Source organism: Trachurus japonicus, chromosome 21, assembly GCF_045865225.1.
Source record: "Trachurus japonicus isolate A0001 chromosome 21, Traja_1.0".
In the NCBI taxonomy this organism is placed as follows: Eukaryota; Metazoa; Chordata; class Actinopteri; order Carangiformes; family Carangidae; genus Trachurus; species Trachurus japonicus.
In genome coordinates, this window is record NC_140927.1 from 15,211,331 (window position 1) to 15,226,031 (window position 14,701).

General features: G+C 41.7%; 1 protein-coding gene across 9 annotated transcripts in view; it reads right to left on the minus strand.

Moving 5' to 3' along the window:
• The window catches only part of dip2a (DIP2 acetate--CoA ligase A), an 80,150-nt gene that overhangs the window by 16,210 nt on the left and 49,239 nt on the right, over positions 1-14,701 (minus strand). For 4 of the 9 annotated variants that reach the window (XM_085764983.1, XM_085764981.1, XM_085764982.1 and 1 more), the window contains exons 3-10: positions 12,332-12,451; positions 12,121-12,240; positions 8,192-8,452; positions 6,082-6,219; positions 5,013-5,054; positions 1,943-2,062; positions 625-822; positions 306-397 (exon numbers count right to left, since the gene is read on the minus strand). In XM_085764983.1, the coding sequence (XP_085621109.1) occupies positions 306-397; positions 625-822; positions 1,943-2,062; positions 5,013-5,054; positions 6,082-6,219; positions 8,192-8,452; positions 12,121-12,240; positions 12,332-12,451 (1,091 nt within the window). The remainder of the gene's footprint in view (positions 1-305; positions 398-624; positions 823-1,942; positions 2,063-5,012; positions 5,055-6,081; positions 6,220-8,191; positions 8,453-12,120; positions 12,241-12,331; positions 12,452-14,701) is intronic. The other 5 variants (XM_085764987.1, XM_085764986.1, XM_085764984.1 and 2 more) reach the window with 2 other exon arrangements.

Sequence of the window (14,701 nt, forward strand, 5' to 3'; positions counted from 1 at the left end):
GGGATCACACACACGACATGTTATGTGGAATGTTATATTCCTGATTAAAGTAAAGATGTGGAAAGAAAATAGCCTGGTGTGCAGGGCCCATTGTAGTCAAGTCTAAAAGAAATCAGAAGACATTTTTGTGAAGTAGTTTTTCTTTTTTCGTTTTCTTTTACTTTTGCTCACAACAGGTGACAGGAAACTGAGATTATTCTACTGTAGCACCTACTGAATATTGTATAAGGAGTGTCAGTCAAACACTTAAACAACAAAAACAGAGAATATAACAAGCTCTTGCCTGCCACTATCTCATAACTTACTCTGTCTCCAGGCATAAGCAAAGGCTCATTTCTGGTGCTCAGCTTATTAAGAAGAGTGTAGGCCAGTTTCTGACTGCGGGTCCACAGTTTACCTACAGAGGGGAACACACACTGTCAAATATCTCTTTGGATTCAACAACCCTTGACAGTCAAATAAACATTCAAACACAAAATGAGGTATACTTTAGTATAGAGAGACAGACACTTCCTTGTGCTTCATTCTCTCCTCGAAAACCACCATTAACATATGACAAAAAGTGATACCGTTTTCCATCTCCATTGTTAACCCCAGACCGCTCACCCGCAGGTTGACACCTACCATAGGTGAGTGTGTAGACCGGCTTGCCAGCATTGTCAAGTGCTGTCAGACAGGGACTCTTGGGCTGAGTTGTACCCCACCGCTGTAAGGCTGCTGGCAAGGATGGAGGCCAGTTGGTGACCACCCCGAGAGGCTCTCCTTCCAGGGGACTCATCTGCTGGCCTTCTGGCTTTGGCTGGTTAGGATCCGGCTGCTGGACTAAACACCAGAGAGAAGAGTATGGGACTGGGGTCTGGGGGTGAATTCAGTAGATACTTTGTGTGTGCAACAAAGCAGGATAAGCTCCTTGTGTAGCAGTACCACCCAACCTGTTTAGAAAATAATAGAGTGTCTGATTTTGGTTGAGAGATTTACATAGAAATAGCAGATCGGTAGGATATACCAGTCTTTCAAAGGAGGGCAGTGTAATAAATTAAGTGTGGAACCCCAAGGGCAATGAGATGGGAGTGATTGAAGAGAAAAAACTTGGGGATTAAAGGTGAACTGTCCTTATCAGTCTCAGTTGCTTAAGAAACTTGGAGCTCCAGCGCATTAAAAGGCACCGGTCTCTCCCTTCCTTTAAGCTCTACCTACTCGACTGTCTTCTCTCTGTTGCTATGTGCCCCTCACATTCAGCTGAACTTTCTGATAAGTGGGATTCAGAATTGTTGAACTGAGCTGGTAAGATAGGTCCCTGCCAAATAAAACACCTCTATCAGGAACAGGTCCCATTTTAGCTTTGTGTGTGGTTTTTCTGTTCACACTGAGCAGACCATCGTGGTTCACCGTGCCACAGCCTCGGTGCCAGAGACAGGGAGGCCTCACAATTACCTGCTGATGTATTACTATTCCTGCTGCTTTTTCATTTTCACTGTTTATTCAGCCTGGCAGAGTACCACCCAAAACCCAAGATGGGCTGGTTGGAAAAGAGGAAGTGGTTCGACAAGGCTGCTCCTATGTGTGTGTTTATGTACAAACCATTTCCTAACCACTCCTATGCACACCTGGTGGCCTCAGCAAAATAACAACCACTGATCCATAAGTGTACCTTGACTGTTGATTTGGGAGGAGTGGTGAGGTTAATGTTACATTTTTATTTTAGCTGTAACATAGATTTGTTAGATAACCAATCCTGAAACTGCAAAAATGCAGCAATACCAAAATAAACTTGGTCAGCTGATGTGCTCGTCACGTTTAACTGACCAAGGCTGTTTGTGGAAAATTCTGCTGAAGGCTCTGATCATAATACTACATCATACCACACAGAGAGGGAGAAATACCTTTTTCTTGATTTTGTTGATTTAATAAAAGCAATATAATAATACCAAGGTCAGCTTACCATCCAAAAGCTCCTCAAAGTCGTCCACAAAGAACTCTCGTAGTGGCGGCCGTTTTGGTCTCTTCAGTGTGTTGAGCAGCTGCTGGATTTTGGAGGAGACGCGACTGTTGACGGGAACACCTACACAATGATATTGGAGGGAATGAAGAAAACGGTATGGGGGGAAACAAACATGGCAAGACAAAAGGTATGAAGGTAAATACAGATGTGGGAAGAAAGAATATTGGGGTGGAAATAATATATGGAGCAGACGGGAAGGGATACAGTCAAGAAATATATGCGAACATAGATTGACAGATTGATGAGGCACGGACAAGAAATGGATGAGGGAAGGACAGATAAGAAAAGAAGAGAGAAAAGGTCAGTGTGGTGCTTTAATGAGACATAGAGGAGAACCAGCTGTCACTCACACTGTGGCAAGACAACAAAAAAGGTGGACCACAGGGTCCTCAACGGTCACCTGAAGGTCAAAGGTTACAGTCTTTCAGCTGCGATACACTAGAATCACCGACACACCTCACAGGCATAATAAGAAAGAAAAACGAAGAGCAGCCTCGCCTGCTGCCTAGCAACAAAAGATGTCCTCTCTGAACTTAGTGATTCATGGGGTGTCTCAAAAGGAGTGTGTTTTACATAAACTCTTTGTGGGAGGATAAAATCAGCCCAGTCAAGTCAAAGTATATGTATATCATTCGACGTACATGTTAAACAAGAATTTTTTTTTTTTTTACATTGCAGCACAAAAGAAAGCTGAAACAAGTGCACATTCCAAAAGCATAACTACAGAGACATTTGTAAAGACATAATAATTTGAGCGGCAGGAAAAGAGAGGAAACCAGAGAAACAACAGACTTGAAATGAGAGAAGAGTGAGAGTGTGCAGCCCCCCCACCCCCACCCCTTTACATTTTGGACATGGACACGTGCAGACTACAATCATCATTGGACATCATTTCCTCCATCTGATTTCATACTTAGTTGGGGGGGGGGGGTCTGTGTCAGACATTCCAGACAGCCACAGGAGATGAAGGCCACAGCTGCATGAGGCTTGCCTGATCTATCTTACTATAATAAGCCTGGCTCAGACAGACTCTGCCTCCTCGTGTAGGGACAGATGCACTGGGAGAGCAGTCTAGTGAGGGTCAGCGCAGCACCTGGTGGGCCAATTAGAAAGCCCCAGACACATAGAGCAACATCTGAGGGCCCTGAACCCCACCCACTCAAGGCGCCTTGATCATTAATATCACAACCAACCACGGTCTGCATCTGATGATGACTATAATTAATGTTTTCATGGTTTCATAATTTATCCACCCACAGCAGTAGCAAATGCTGGTCTGGTTTAATCTGTGCATACAATGGCACACCTGATCTACACATTATCACTCTATGCATACATGAATAACGACTGCATGAAGTGACAATCTGAGGCCATAACAAGCATGAGGGGGGAGATGAAACTGCTGTTGTTCTACATTTTGTTTAGACTGCAACAACAATTACGTAACGAGTTAGTTTAAACAGATATCACAAAGTGTTAGTAGTTTTTTTTGACTTCCTAACCACTCTCTGTGGTTTTCCTAATGAACACTTTTTTGTTGTTGTTGTAGTTTTTAGCAAACTTTACTCAGACTGGAGTAAACAGTGCATTTGTTTTGTAAGGGACTAGTTTTAGCTGTGGATTTATATTTAGTGTGCTACTATTATTATTCACAGCAGTAGGTTCTGATTGTGGGATTGACTCTGAATGAACTACAGTGCCCATCTTCATTATAATGAGGTCACCCAGTCCAACAGTGTGGCTCTTTATTTTTTCTTTCGTATAATTTTTAGACAACAATGAGGTGATTGAAGGCTTCCTCAGTGTTGTCAGAAACAGTGCTGTGCCAAAAACTTTATGAATCAGAAAAGTAATGAGAAAATGTTAATTTTCTCAAGACAGAAACCTGTCTGTTATTCTAAAGGGTGCAGAATTAGCTGTTAGCTCCGGCCATCTGCTCAGAGCTCTGACTTTATGCAAGCTGTAGATACTTTTACACTGGAGCTGTGTCATTTTAGGATATGTCTCATTTTTAGGATAAGACAGCTCACACACTGTTACTGTGTATTACTGTACGGTTTACCTGTTAAATAATCCTAAGCCTCTGTTTTAGAGTTTCAGTTTAGAAATTGTTGACAGTTGACAGTTGACAGAGGAAGCTCCTGTTGGAAAATGTTCATATAAATATATTTTTAAGAGAAAATGTTAGACAGGCATGTGAAGTAAATAGTCTTAATTGTGAAAATGTATAAATATAAGCTATTATACTGTGGGAACATGTTTTCCCTCAATATTGTGCACACATCCTCTATTGTTAGTAACCAGAAATCTCTCTCAGGCTCAGTACGTGTTAGTAGGATTAATTCCTGGTTTTTGATTGTTGGTGTTGGTCTTTTAATGGGATTTGTTAGATGTGATAGAATTATAGAATATCACCAGGCAGCGCAGGGGTCACACGCCATCAGGAAGTAACACATAGCATCACTATTCATGTAGACAGAACCAAAGTCACCGTGTGGCATGTTTTCTATAATCTTCTATGTGAGGATGTTAAATCAGCAGCAGTGCTAGACTGACTGCCATCAAAGAGCCCACTGTGTGGCTACAAGCTAACAGATAAAACGTCTTAGTGTCTCCGTGAGGGAGAAAATGTCAACATACTTATTATTCACAAGTGCAAATGAATAGTTACATCTGCCACCGTTTCACACTAGCTTTAATGTGACCAACATGAAGAGCATTTAGGTTAGGCATAGCTTGAAGATGCCATAAATGCTTAAGCATTTGCAACACTCTCAGCTATGCAAACACATACATACTCACACACACACGCAACACGCGCAGGAATCCAGTGACTGAATTCACTGTAGCTTTGCATTAAACTATCCAAAAACACACACGGTTTGGACAAGTGCTACACCTGACGTTAGAGGCGAAGGCAGAAACACAAACACACACAAACACAAATGCACACGCAGCAGAGTGCACATGTAGCAGACTGCCATAAAGTTGGAGGAACAGTTATAAATACCATCCATTAAACTGAGGGATCCTTCACCTCTCCACTCACAGCCTGGAGGAGAGACAGATCAGGATGTCAATGAAACAGTCCCACGAAACTTTGTGTGTGTGTGTGAGAGAGAAATCCCCCAGCAGCCAGAGATTGGTGAGAGTGGGCTTATGAAAGACTCAGACACTTGTAGCACGCAACAACAAAGACAGGACTATTTCTGTCATTTTCTTAACAGCCCATTTGGGAAAAGAGGTGTGGGTTTGAAACATCTTGAATATCACAAAGCAAAATATAAGATTAAAAAAAAATCCATAGATTTAACAACTTCCCTTTTAGGTGTCAACCATGTATTAGTAGCGAAAGCCCAGAAAAAGTACCCATATTCTTTAAGACCATGCAAAGATGACAAAAAGGAAATTCATTCAAGTAGCTCTGCTCAGTTCTGATGCTGAACACAGAATACAGCGCTCCTTTTTTTTGTCATCTTTGGCAACTCTGAAGACAACAAACAAGGTGCAGCTATTAAAAGATCATTCTTTATGCATCATTAATATTTAGTAAGATTAAACAAAACACTCCTGAAACCACTTGAATCAATCTAAGGAAAAAAGTACAAGTGAAACTGACATTCTATGCACCGTACGGCATCATCCTCTCTGAGTTCACTGGTTACTCATCTGTACACTAACATCATCCATTGTCAATATCTGCAATGTCCCATCTGGAAACTGCTGGCAGCATTGGGTGAGCAGTACACTGCACGCTATTTGAATGATGAATGGTAACGATTTCAATCAGAGATTCACCCGCAACATTACATAAACTGAACCTGACAATTTGGTGCGGCCTTGAATGACACAGTTTTCCTCTCTAAATCATTATCAGTGTGTTTTGTTTAGATAAGATATTAATGAATATAAGATTTTAGGGATTTTAGGGGGGGGGGATTTAGAGGTGCACTGTTACCATGGCAACATAAAGGGTCAGCTGGTGCCAGTCTGACTAAGACAGGGGAGACAGACAGCATGAGAGAGGGTGAAAGGGAGGTGACTGTGTTTCTGAGTGTGTACGTAAGTAGGAAACTCACCATCTGCAGTCTCCATGACACTGGTGTGGTGGTTGTAGCTGCGGGAAACGCCTCGCACCGAGGCCACCTGGGGGCGCTCCGCATGAAGCGAGGAGCGCTCCGACAGCCCTGTCACATCGGGTGGTGCTGAGTGGTTATCTGTGATGAGTGGGGTGTTGGGGGTTAAAAGGTCAAACGCCAGACCCACTTTCGCTTGTTGCAACTATATAAAAATGTACTTCATGAGTTACTGAACATACTGATTCAACAGCTTAGGAAGGTGATTGAGAGGCTAGGAGCCTTTTTTGCCATCTGTACGTGAAAGGTCTTTCACTGCATAAGAATGTGTTTTAGCAAGGAGTTTACATTTTATCTGCATTTTTACTACGTGTCAGGATAATGAATGAGTGTTTCTGTCTGCAAGTGCAATATTCGCACAGATTCACTGTTTGTGAATCAAGATAAACAGTCTGAGGACATTGTGAAGTTTTCCATTAGTACTCCCTTTGTGTGCTAAGCTCTAAAAGGGACGCCACACAATAACGTTACACAGACAAATCAATAACATGATGCAAAAGCTTCTTCAATCCAGATCAACAAACCCCAGTGGGAAACCTGTCAATGCTACAATGGCAGGTGGATTATAATATTTTGAGGTCACTAAGATTATTAAATCAATGCATAACACACGTGTTAGCACTACATACGCTACAGCTGAAATCAACTGAGTGCAAATATAATATAACATTTTTAAAGATTAGTTTTTGTATTTGTCAGAAAGGTGTTACCTAAACCATATGTCTATTCTTTCAGTGGATACCATTGTGGATACTGAATAGCATTATTTTGAAAAATGTCCAACTAGGATGTGTGGTAGGTTCAGTATCACTGCCAAATATAATATCAATAATAAACAGAGAAATTAACACCTCTGAAAATTGTCAATTAAAACTGTTGTTATCCTTGTAACGGAAGAATTTATGAGTTGCTGCACTGGACTGAATTAGATTTTAGAGTCAAATACAACTGGTGTAAATCATGGAGAACTGAAACCAGAGAACTAGGGCTCTGTACATGTACAACACATGTACTGTATTAACTCAGTTGATCATTACCATCCATATTAGCCTCAAATGTTTCCCACGTATAATGGCCTGCCAGATGCAACAGCTACATTCAAAAGTCTGAAGGGGCGAGGAAGAGGGCGATATGGGAGATTTATTTACAGCTCCTTTCAGTGGCAGTCTCTGCTGCTACTTTATGACAGCAACCTTGAGGGAAGATGAGCTGGACAGGAATCAGACAGCTCCATCCTAATAGGATATCGTTCTGCCAGCAACAAGTATATACAGACACACACACACACACACACACACACACAGACACACCATCCCACTTCGCTGCTGCTAAGAGACAGATGGAGATAAATCTACTGAATCTCATTCACTAGCTTGTGACACTCGCATGGCAACGTGAAACAAGTAGTTTTAACGGGGAAGAGGCCGAGAGCCCTTTCACATGACTGAGTGACATTGAGAAGGCAGATGGAGATGACTAATTAGAAAGACATGAATTAAAACTCTGCTGTCTGTTCCCTTTTCCTTGTCTGATCAAGTGCTTCTGTCTATCTGGAGGGAGATAAGGTGATGCCTGTTGCAAATGTCTAGCACACCGCTGTCAGTCTGAGATGAAGCTGAGAAAAAAAAAACAACGTGGTGCAGGTTCAAGTGCTGAAATCAGCAAATCTGAGACAATGGGAAAGTATAAATGATGATTATGATTCATGTACATACTGTAGATGAAATAAGGTAAAACTATACAGCTAAGCAGGGGGTTGTGCAGACAGTCACCCCAGTGGCTGAAATAACTCTTTCACCAGTGCACTTGGATAGTGAGAATATTATCATTACTATCTCACTCTATTTCTATTTCTATCCTTATTATCCTTCGTGGTTCAGTTCACAACCAGAGCAGACACATGTTTACAGTGCTCCAATCAAGTTTATGTTACGAAAAATGTACGACTCCTATCTGAATGAGAGCGTTGCATTATTCTAAAAAGGGGGGGGAAATAACTTACAGATGGGAAAGCGAATATGTGATGGAGTGTGAGACTGCGTGAGTCACTGACCTAGCTGGGTGTGTGCCATAAGGTCGGCCAGTGCGGTAGCTGCGGCGTTGGCGTTGAGGGCTGCGTGGGCAGTGGTGGTGACGGATCTCCCTCCCGGATGGGATGAGGTGGATGACGCGGAGGATGAGGTGGACGAACCCTGGATGACACGGTTAAACCAATGCTCAACGGCTGGGTGGCCGTGGCCCTGGTAGGGCGTGGAGGTGGCCAGACGTCCCTGCCGGCGCAGCGAGCCCTCGTCTTCCGACGCTGAGGAGGTGTCTGTGTTTAACAGGTCAAGACAGGGCAGCGTCACAACAGTGGACAAGAAAATGGGGCTGTCTCCAGAATAATAATAATTCAAAAAAAAAAAACCTGGTGGTGGAACTCTTAAGCAGGATTTAGATGGTACGCTGATGACACACTATTTTACTTATACATAAAGGACATATATATATACATATACTGTATATATACATATATACATATATATATATAAAAATAATTTAGTGGAATTTAGTGGAATGGACAGATGGTTTCAATGGAGATGGAAATTAATAAGCTGAGGGATGCTTGCTTTTAAAGGTGTTACAGCTTTACAGCTAGAGAATGTGTTTGATACTTGATTGCCTCTTAAAACTGCCACAGTAACACAAAAGGCACACTGCAAAAAATATGTTAACGACATAATGTAACAGGTTTTGCAATAGGATATCTGTGGAGTGCACGGGAAGTCAGAACAAATTAGGCGCTGTGGGAAAACAAGAGGTTTGGAGGTTGTGTTTTTATACACCGAAAGCAGCCAAGCAATTTGATCTGGGGAACTAACAGTCAGTCAGTCAGCTTTTCAAGGCAAATCTTTTATTTATGGTACAAAGTATACCTTGTTGCAAGGCTACTGTAGGTCCTGCTAAACCTTGCTGCTGTAAGAACGTAGAAGTCTTCACCATGTTGAACTAAAGACCTCCATACTCAGACAAGAGACCAAAACATCTGTATTTGTAACATATCACCAAATCAAAACACATGCATATAATACTTCTAACACAATACAAACAGAAACTGAAATAAACTTAGCTAGGAGTAGTGTGTGCTTAAGTTATTATGACTTGGACAGAACCCCAGTGACTGACGATTTAACTTTCTTTCCCTTGAGGCGACTGTGAGCAGTTGGTCTCAGTAAAAATAGCCCAAACAACCAACGACTTCAAAGCAAAGTAAGGATCTTTCAAAAGGAACACATTCCACTTTATCTGCCAAGCTCCCAGACATGTCTGTTTTATCGACAGGATCACTGAAGTTGCACCAGAGCTGTCTGAGATTTGCATTCTGCAGACAACTGAGAGCAATGAAAGGGCTAAAAAAAAAGTTTAGGCATCACTCATTTGACAACATGAAATGCTTAAGTGATAAACAACAGCTGTTTTCAAAATCACCAAGAAAGGTCACACTTCCCCCATTATTCATCGTTAACAGAGGAAACGGCAGCGTTTGCTCCGCAGCCCCGGGAAAACGTACAAAACGCATCCACACTTCTCAAAATACTGCACCAAAGTCTTAGTAAGGTGGAAAACCTATCCCTAGTCCACCGAGGGGATGAGAGTGAAACGTTTAGAAAACAGAGATTAAGCTTGTGTGTGAGATCAGCACATGCCCGTGGATGTTCTCTAAATTAATGAGCCTTTCTGTGCCGACTAATCATTCACAGTAGGTAGTTACAAGTAAAGTCCCTCAATTGAGACACTATTAAAATCCCTGTTACTTTCCTCATGCTTCTTCATGGCCTTGTAGAAGCTGTCAAAGGAAGGCCAGAGGAGGTGGATTATAACAAGCTAAAATTTAATGTCTCTACATCCAACGGACTCATGGGATTATCATGCATTTATGATTCTGTTTGTTATTCCTCTCCTTCTCCAATCTCTCCCGGTAACCTTGACACAGTAACGCAGGGGGAGACAGAAAGGAAGGGTCGGAGAACAGAGGCAAAGTAGAAATAGAGCTATAGAAAGATTATGAGAGAAATCAAGAGGGAAAAGGGGGTTATTAGTCACAGTTATAGAGACAAAATCAAGAATAGATAATTAAGAGTGAGTCAAAAAACGACAGGAAAAGATGGAGGATTTAGAAGTAGAGAGGGATAGTAGAGGCAACCTAAAAAGAGACAGAGGCAAATATGCTGAGCTTTAATTTATTCTTGCACATCAATGAAATACTGTGTTCAAGCAAATAAATCTTCAGTCCAGTGGTCTAACACTGATTGAATTCTATTAGGGGAAACTAACGTGATAATGGCTGGTTCCAGAAAGTGATGATGAATATGTGCAAATGGCATCCTACTGTACATATAGGAAGCACCTGGTTCAACCTATCTCTCTCATCTCTCATCTATGTACTAGAGGTGGTAAATCACGTTTACTGATTCAGCAGGTTCAGTTTTACCATGGTCACAGTCTCATTTGCCTGAGGCTGATGAATGTCTTTAGTCTGGTATTGGGTGAGAAACCAAAGCACTGAGGAAACTAAAGGAATATTCAGGGAATTCATCTTAAGAGGGAGATAAATATGTGGACCAGATGTGAATGAAATCAATCCAATATTTGCTGAGATATTTCAGTCTGGATGAAAGTGGTGAGCTGACAAACTGACCTACTGACAGACCAACACTGTTATCCCAAGAGCCTTGCTGCTAAAAATACACTGGAGGGAAATTGATGGATTGGACAGATCAGTATTCTTTTTGCACACTTTTTGTGTGTATGTCCGGTAATGTTTGTAGATGATGTTTTTGTGTATTCTGTGGTGGGGTCTGTTGACGGTTATTAAGGAGCCTTTTATCCAATCCTGTCACCCTGTTTTGACTGACACGTCTGCAAGTAAACAAGTCAGAGTTTGCTCTCATTGCTACTGATTCTTCTCAGTCACACATGGGCTGGACAGACACATAGTGCGCTTGGTCCCTGAAAATAGTAAATAGATGTAAAAGAAGAAAGTTAATCTGTTGATCTATGTTCAGTGTAGACAGCAGCAATGCTTGGACCTGCTCTGCTCATCAAAATTAGTAGATAAAAACTCTATAGACTATCGTTAAGGTCTTTTCACCATGGCATTTACAGTACAATGTCAGACATCATGTTGAAGCTGTTGCCACTGTGTGAACGCCATCGCCTGTTGCAGCACTAGCATTGAAAAAGCGAGTCCCCAAAGCATCTTGTGTGTACAGTTTATGATTTTGTGGGTCTGTGAAGCCAAACCTGTGTACCTTATCCCATTAGATTACAGTAGATCACTCAGAATGACTCAAAACAACCATGAAAAGGCCCCCTCCTTCTCCTGTTGAAACCCCAGTGTCTGAGCTCTTAATCCGGTTACTCGCTCCACCGCTGTGTCCTCTCTTTACCCAAGACATGAGGCTCCAAGGCCACCCAACAATTACCTCTTATACACCAAAGATAAAGCCACTCGGTGTTTGAGAAACTGGAAAGTTGTCTATCAACAAATCTTACACTGGGAAATATTTGATCCAAACACAAAGGTTTTTTTTTAGCCTTATGCATTTCACAACAATTCAATAAAATGGTGAACTGACCACATACACAATACAAACCGATATAAGCGGGTGAAAGGTCGATATTTTGAGACAATGTTAAAAATCTGAATATTCATCCATTATGTAACTCATGCGGGAATGTCAGATGGGAAAACAACAGTGAGAACTGACTCTGTTATAGTCACAAAGAATAGACACATTCATCAAACTGCACATCTCTTTCCAGTAACAAATGCTTGGCAACATCCCTTTCATTCATTGGACACAACAGAGTGTCAGCATCCTGCACTACAGTGCTCATGGGAGCACATGAAAAGCAGTGTAAACATAAACCTAGGCTGTGTGAGCACTTGATATTTTCTGCTCAGGACAGACAGCGGGCCCTCAGCAGCGGAGGTCTCACCTGGCGGGGTGCATGCCTCAACAGATGATTGAACTAGCACAGATCGCCTCTTAGAGGGCATGGGCATCTTCCTCTCTTTGTACTTTGCCAAAGCTGCTTGGACGGCTTCTGTGTGCAAATCTAGGGAGGAAAAAAAATCATGCAGTTTAGCTACAGAAACGTAGAAAACAGAAACACCAGACACCTTTTGCCAGTATGTATACATGATTACCAGATCTGAAGCGTTCATCCCGGGTGTTGGCCACCCGAGACTTGTTGTGTTTGGAACCTGGAAGAACAGCTTGGGAGGAGGCTTGGATCCTGTTGTCAATTTGCAAAGATGGATCTACACCTGCAGAGAAACAAGACAACACAGGTAAAGGACAGATCATAACAGGACAGAAACAAAAGCTGTACCCAGAAACATTAATATAAGAAACATGAGCAGGTGCATAATACAGTATGTTATGGACATACTGTAGAGCAATGCTGTTGAATATTGCCTGAACCAGATCAAGTATCCACAAGCTTAATGGTAATCCCTACTTAGGCTGCTTTCTTCTAATACAGTAGTTTGGAGTTGGGAAAGTATTCCCTTTAATTAATCCAGCTCGTCTCGCAGCCTTCCAGCTGCCTACAAGCCTTCCAAGGGAAGCAAATGCAAATTACACAGACGTAGCAGAAAGGAGGTGATTAAGCACCATGAATGTCAAAAAGACAACATCGTCAAACTGGGGTGTTCTAAAATTATCAAACTCTCTAACTCATCAACCTCGCTGTGCTCTGCATGACGCAGGCTGTGATTCATCCTTTCGCTTATGCAATTCTGGTTTGAGCTTCATTAAGGAACTAGTGGTTAGCATCAGAGGGGAAACCCATGACTATCGCCCGAAGGAAGGTTATGGTATGAGCTCTATTAGCAGTCTTCTATTGGTCTTGCTTCTCCCCATAATGCTTTCATGGAGATGCATTTGAAGTATGCGGTGTGGATAAATGGATTAAGAGGAGAAACTCAAAAAAGAATTCTGATGAGCTCCCATCCCAGTGGATGTAAAATGTGATCAAATGAGATGAATATAATTTTACTCAAGATCACTGAAGATCTAATTCATAAGTAATGTAATATGAACAATCCAATTAATATGGATATGGGATACGAACCTACTCCCTACGTTAGAAGTGAGATCCTCTTATTTGGGTCAGGACCGGTTGGGCCAGTAAAGTTAATAGGACAGGAAAGGGCTAGTACGTCCATTAGAAGAGAATGTGCAAAGGCTCCCAACCTAAGTTATATCCTACCTATGTTTACACTATACCTACAGTATGTACCTACTGTATGCCGTACCTCCATTATCGATTCAGTACAGAAACAGGCCTTTAGCAGTTATTTTGGGTGGACTTTAAGGACACAGATCAGAGTCAGACACAATTAAACAACACACAACATCTGAACGTCCTAGCATCTGCCAAAAAAGCTGCACAAAGACCAAACTAAATACATTATATTTATGTATGAGTAAGATACTAAAGCCTTTGTGTGTGAGTTACAACGTAGAACCATCTGACCTTGAAAGGAATTATACCAAACACCTCAGATTGTATCAGAAAACTAAACAATATAAAAGTATTTTAATTCATATGCCAACAAATCACCTGAAATATACTAACACTGCAGTATTAATGTGGTCAAAACATGAACGATTTTTCTCTAACAGCAAAAACATTGGCAGCCACTTATCATAACTTGCATTTTTTTCTAACCAATGATCGGCCTCAGTGACTTCCCATCCACAAAAATATGTGTTCACTGGAACCATAAAATCAAGCTACTGGTAAAGTTGGGAGTAACCATTTCCACAGAAAAACAATTCAGAGAGATGAGTAATTTATAAAAACATAACTGGCCTAAAAGGAACGGGGGCTCTGAGAGTGGAGAAACCAGTACACACAAATATCAAACACAATTTGAAGACATCAAGATTTCAATCTTTAGCTAAATATCAAAACACCACCATATGATGTTATCTGCAGAAACCACAAAAACGACTCCAGCCCTGCTTGGTTCAATCACTCATGACACCCAAACCATATTCAAGATTAGCTCTACAGTCGTAAAGTGTGAAAGCTTAATATAACTGAAACTGCCAGTCATATTTTTTGGCTTGAGGAAACTAACTTAATAAGAAAACGTGGCAGCCAAAATTAACAGTGCAACTAAAAAATGAGCAGACTGTGGACAGTTTTGAGGTTTTGTTTGGGTATTTCAACCTTTGCTGACCTCTGACCAAATGAACCACAGGGTGACTGCCCTCGCTGGTATGACCATTAGAAAACAGCCTTGGGAGGACAGAGTTCTCCCAAGGTCACATTCAGCCAGTTACATCCAACAACACCTCGTTGGATGGCCAGCAGACAAGCGGCCAGCCAGCCAGCCATCAGCCCACCCGGCTTTTCAGCGGCAGCTTAGCAGGGATCAGTGAGCTCCACACTGTCAGCAACCCTCAGACAGCATCAGTGCACAGCACGCTGCTATGCTGACTGAGCATCATTTACACACTTCAATTAAATACAGTGCAATATGGCTTTCGAATATTACACAATA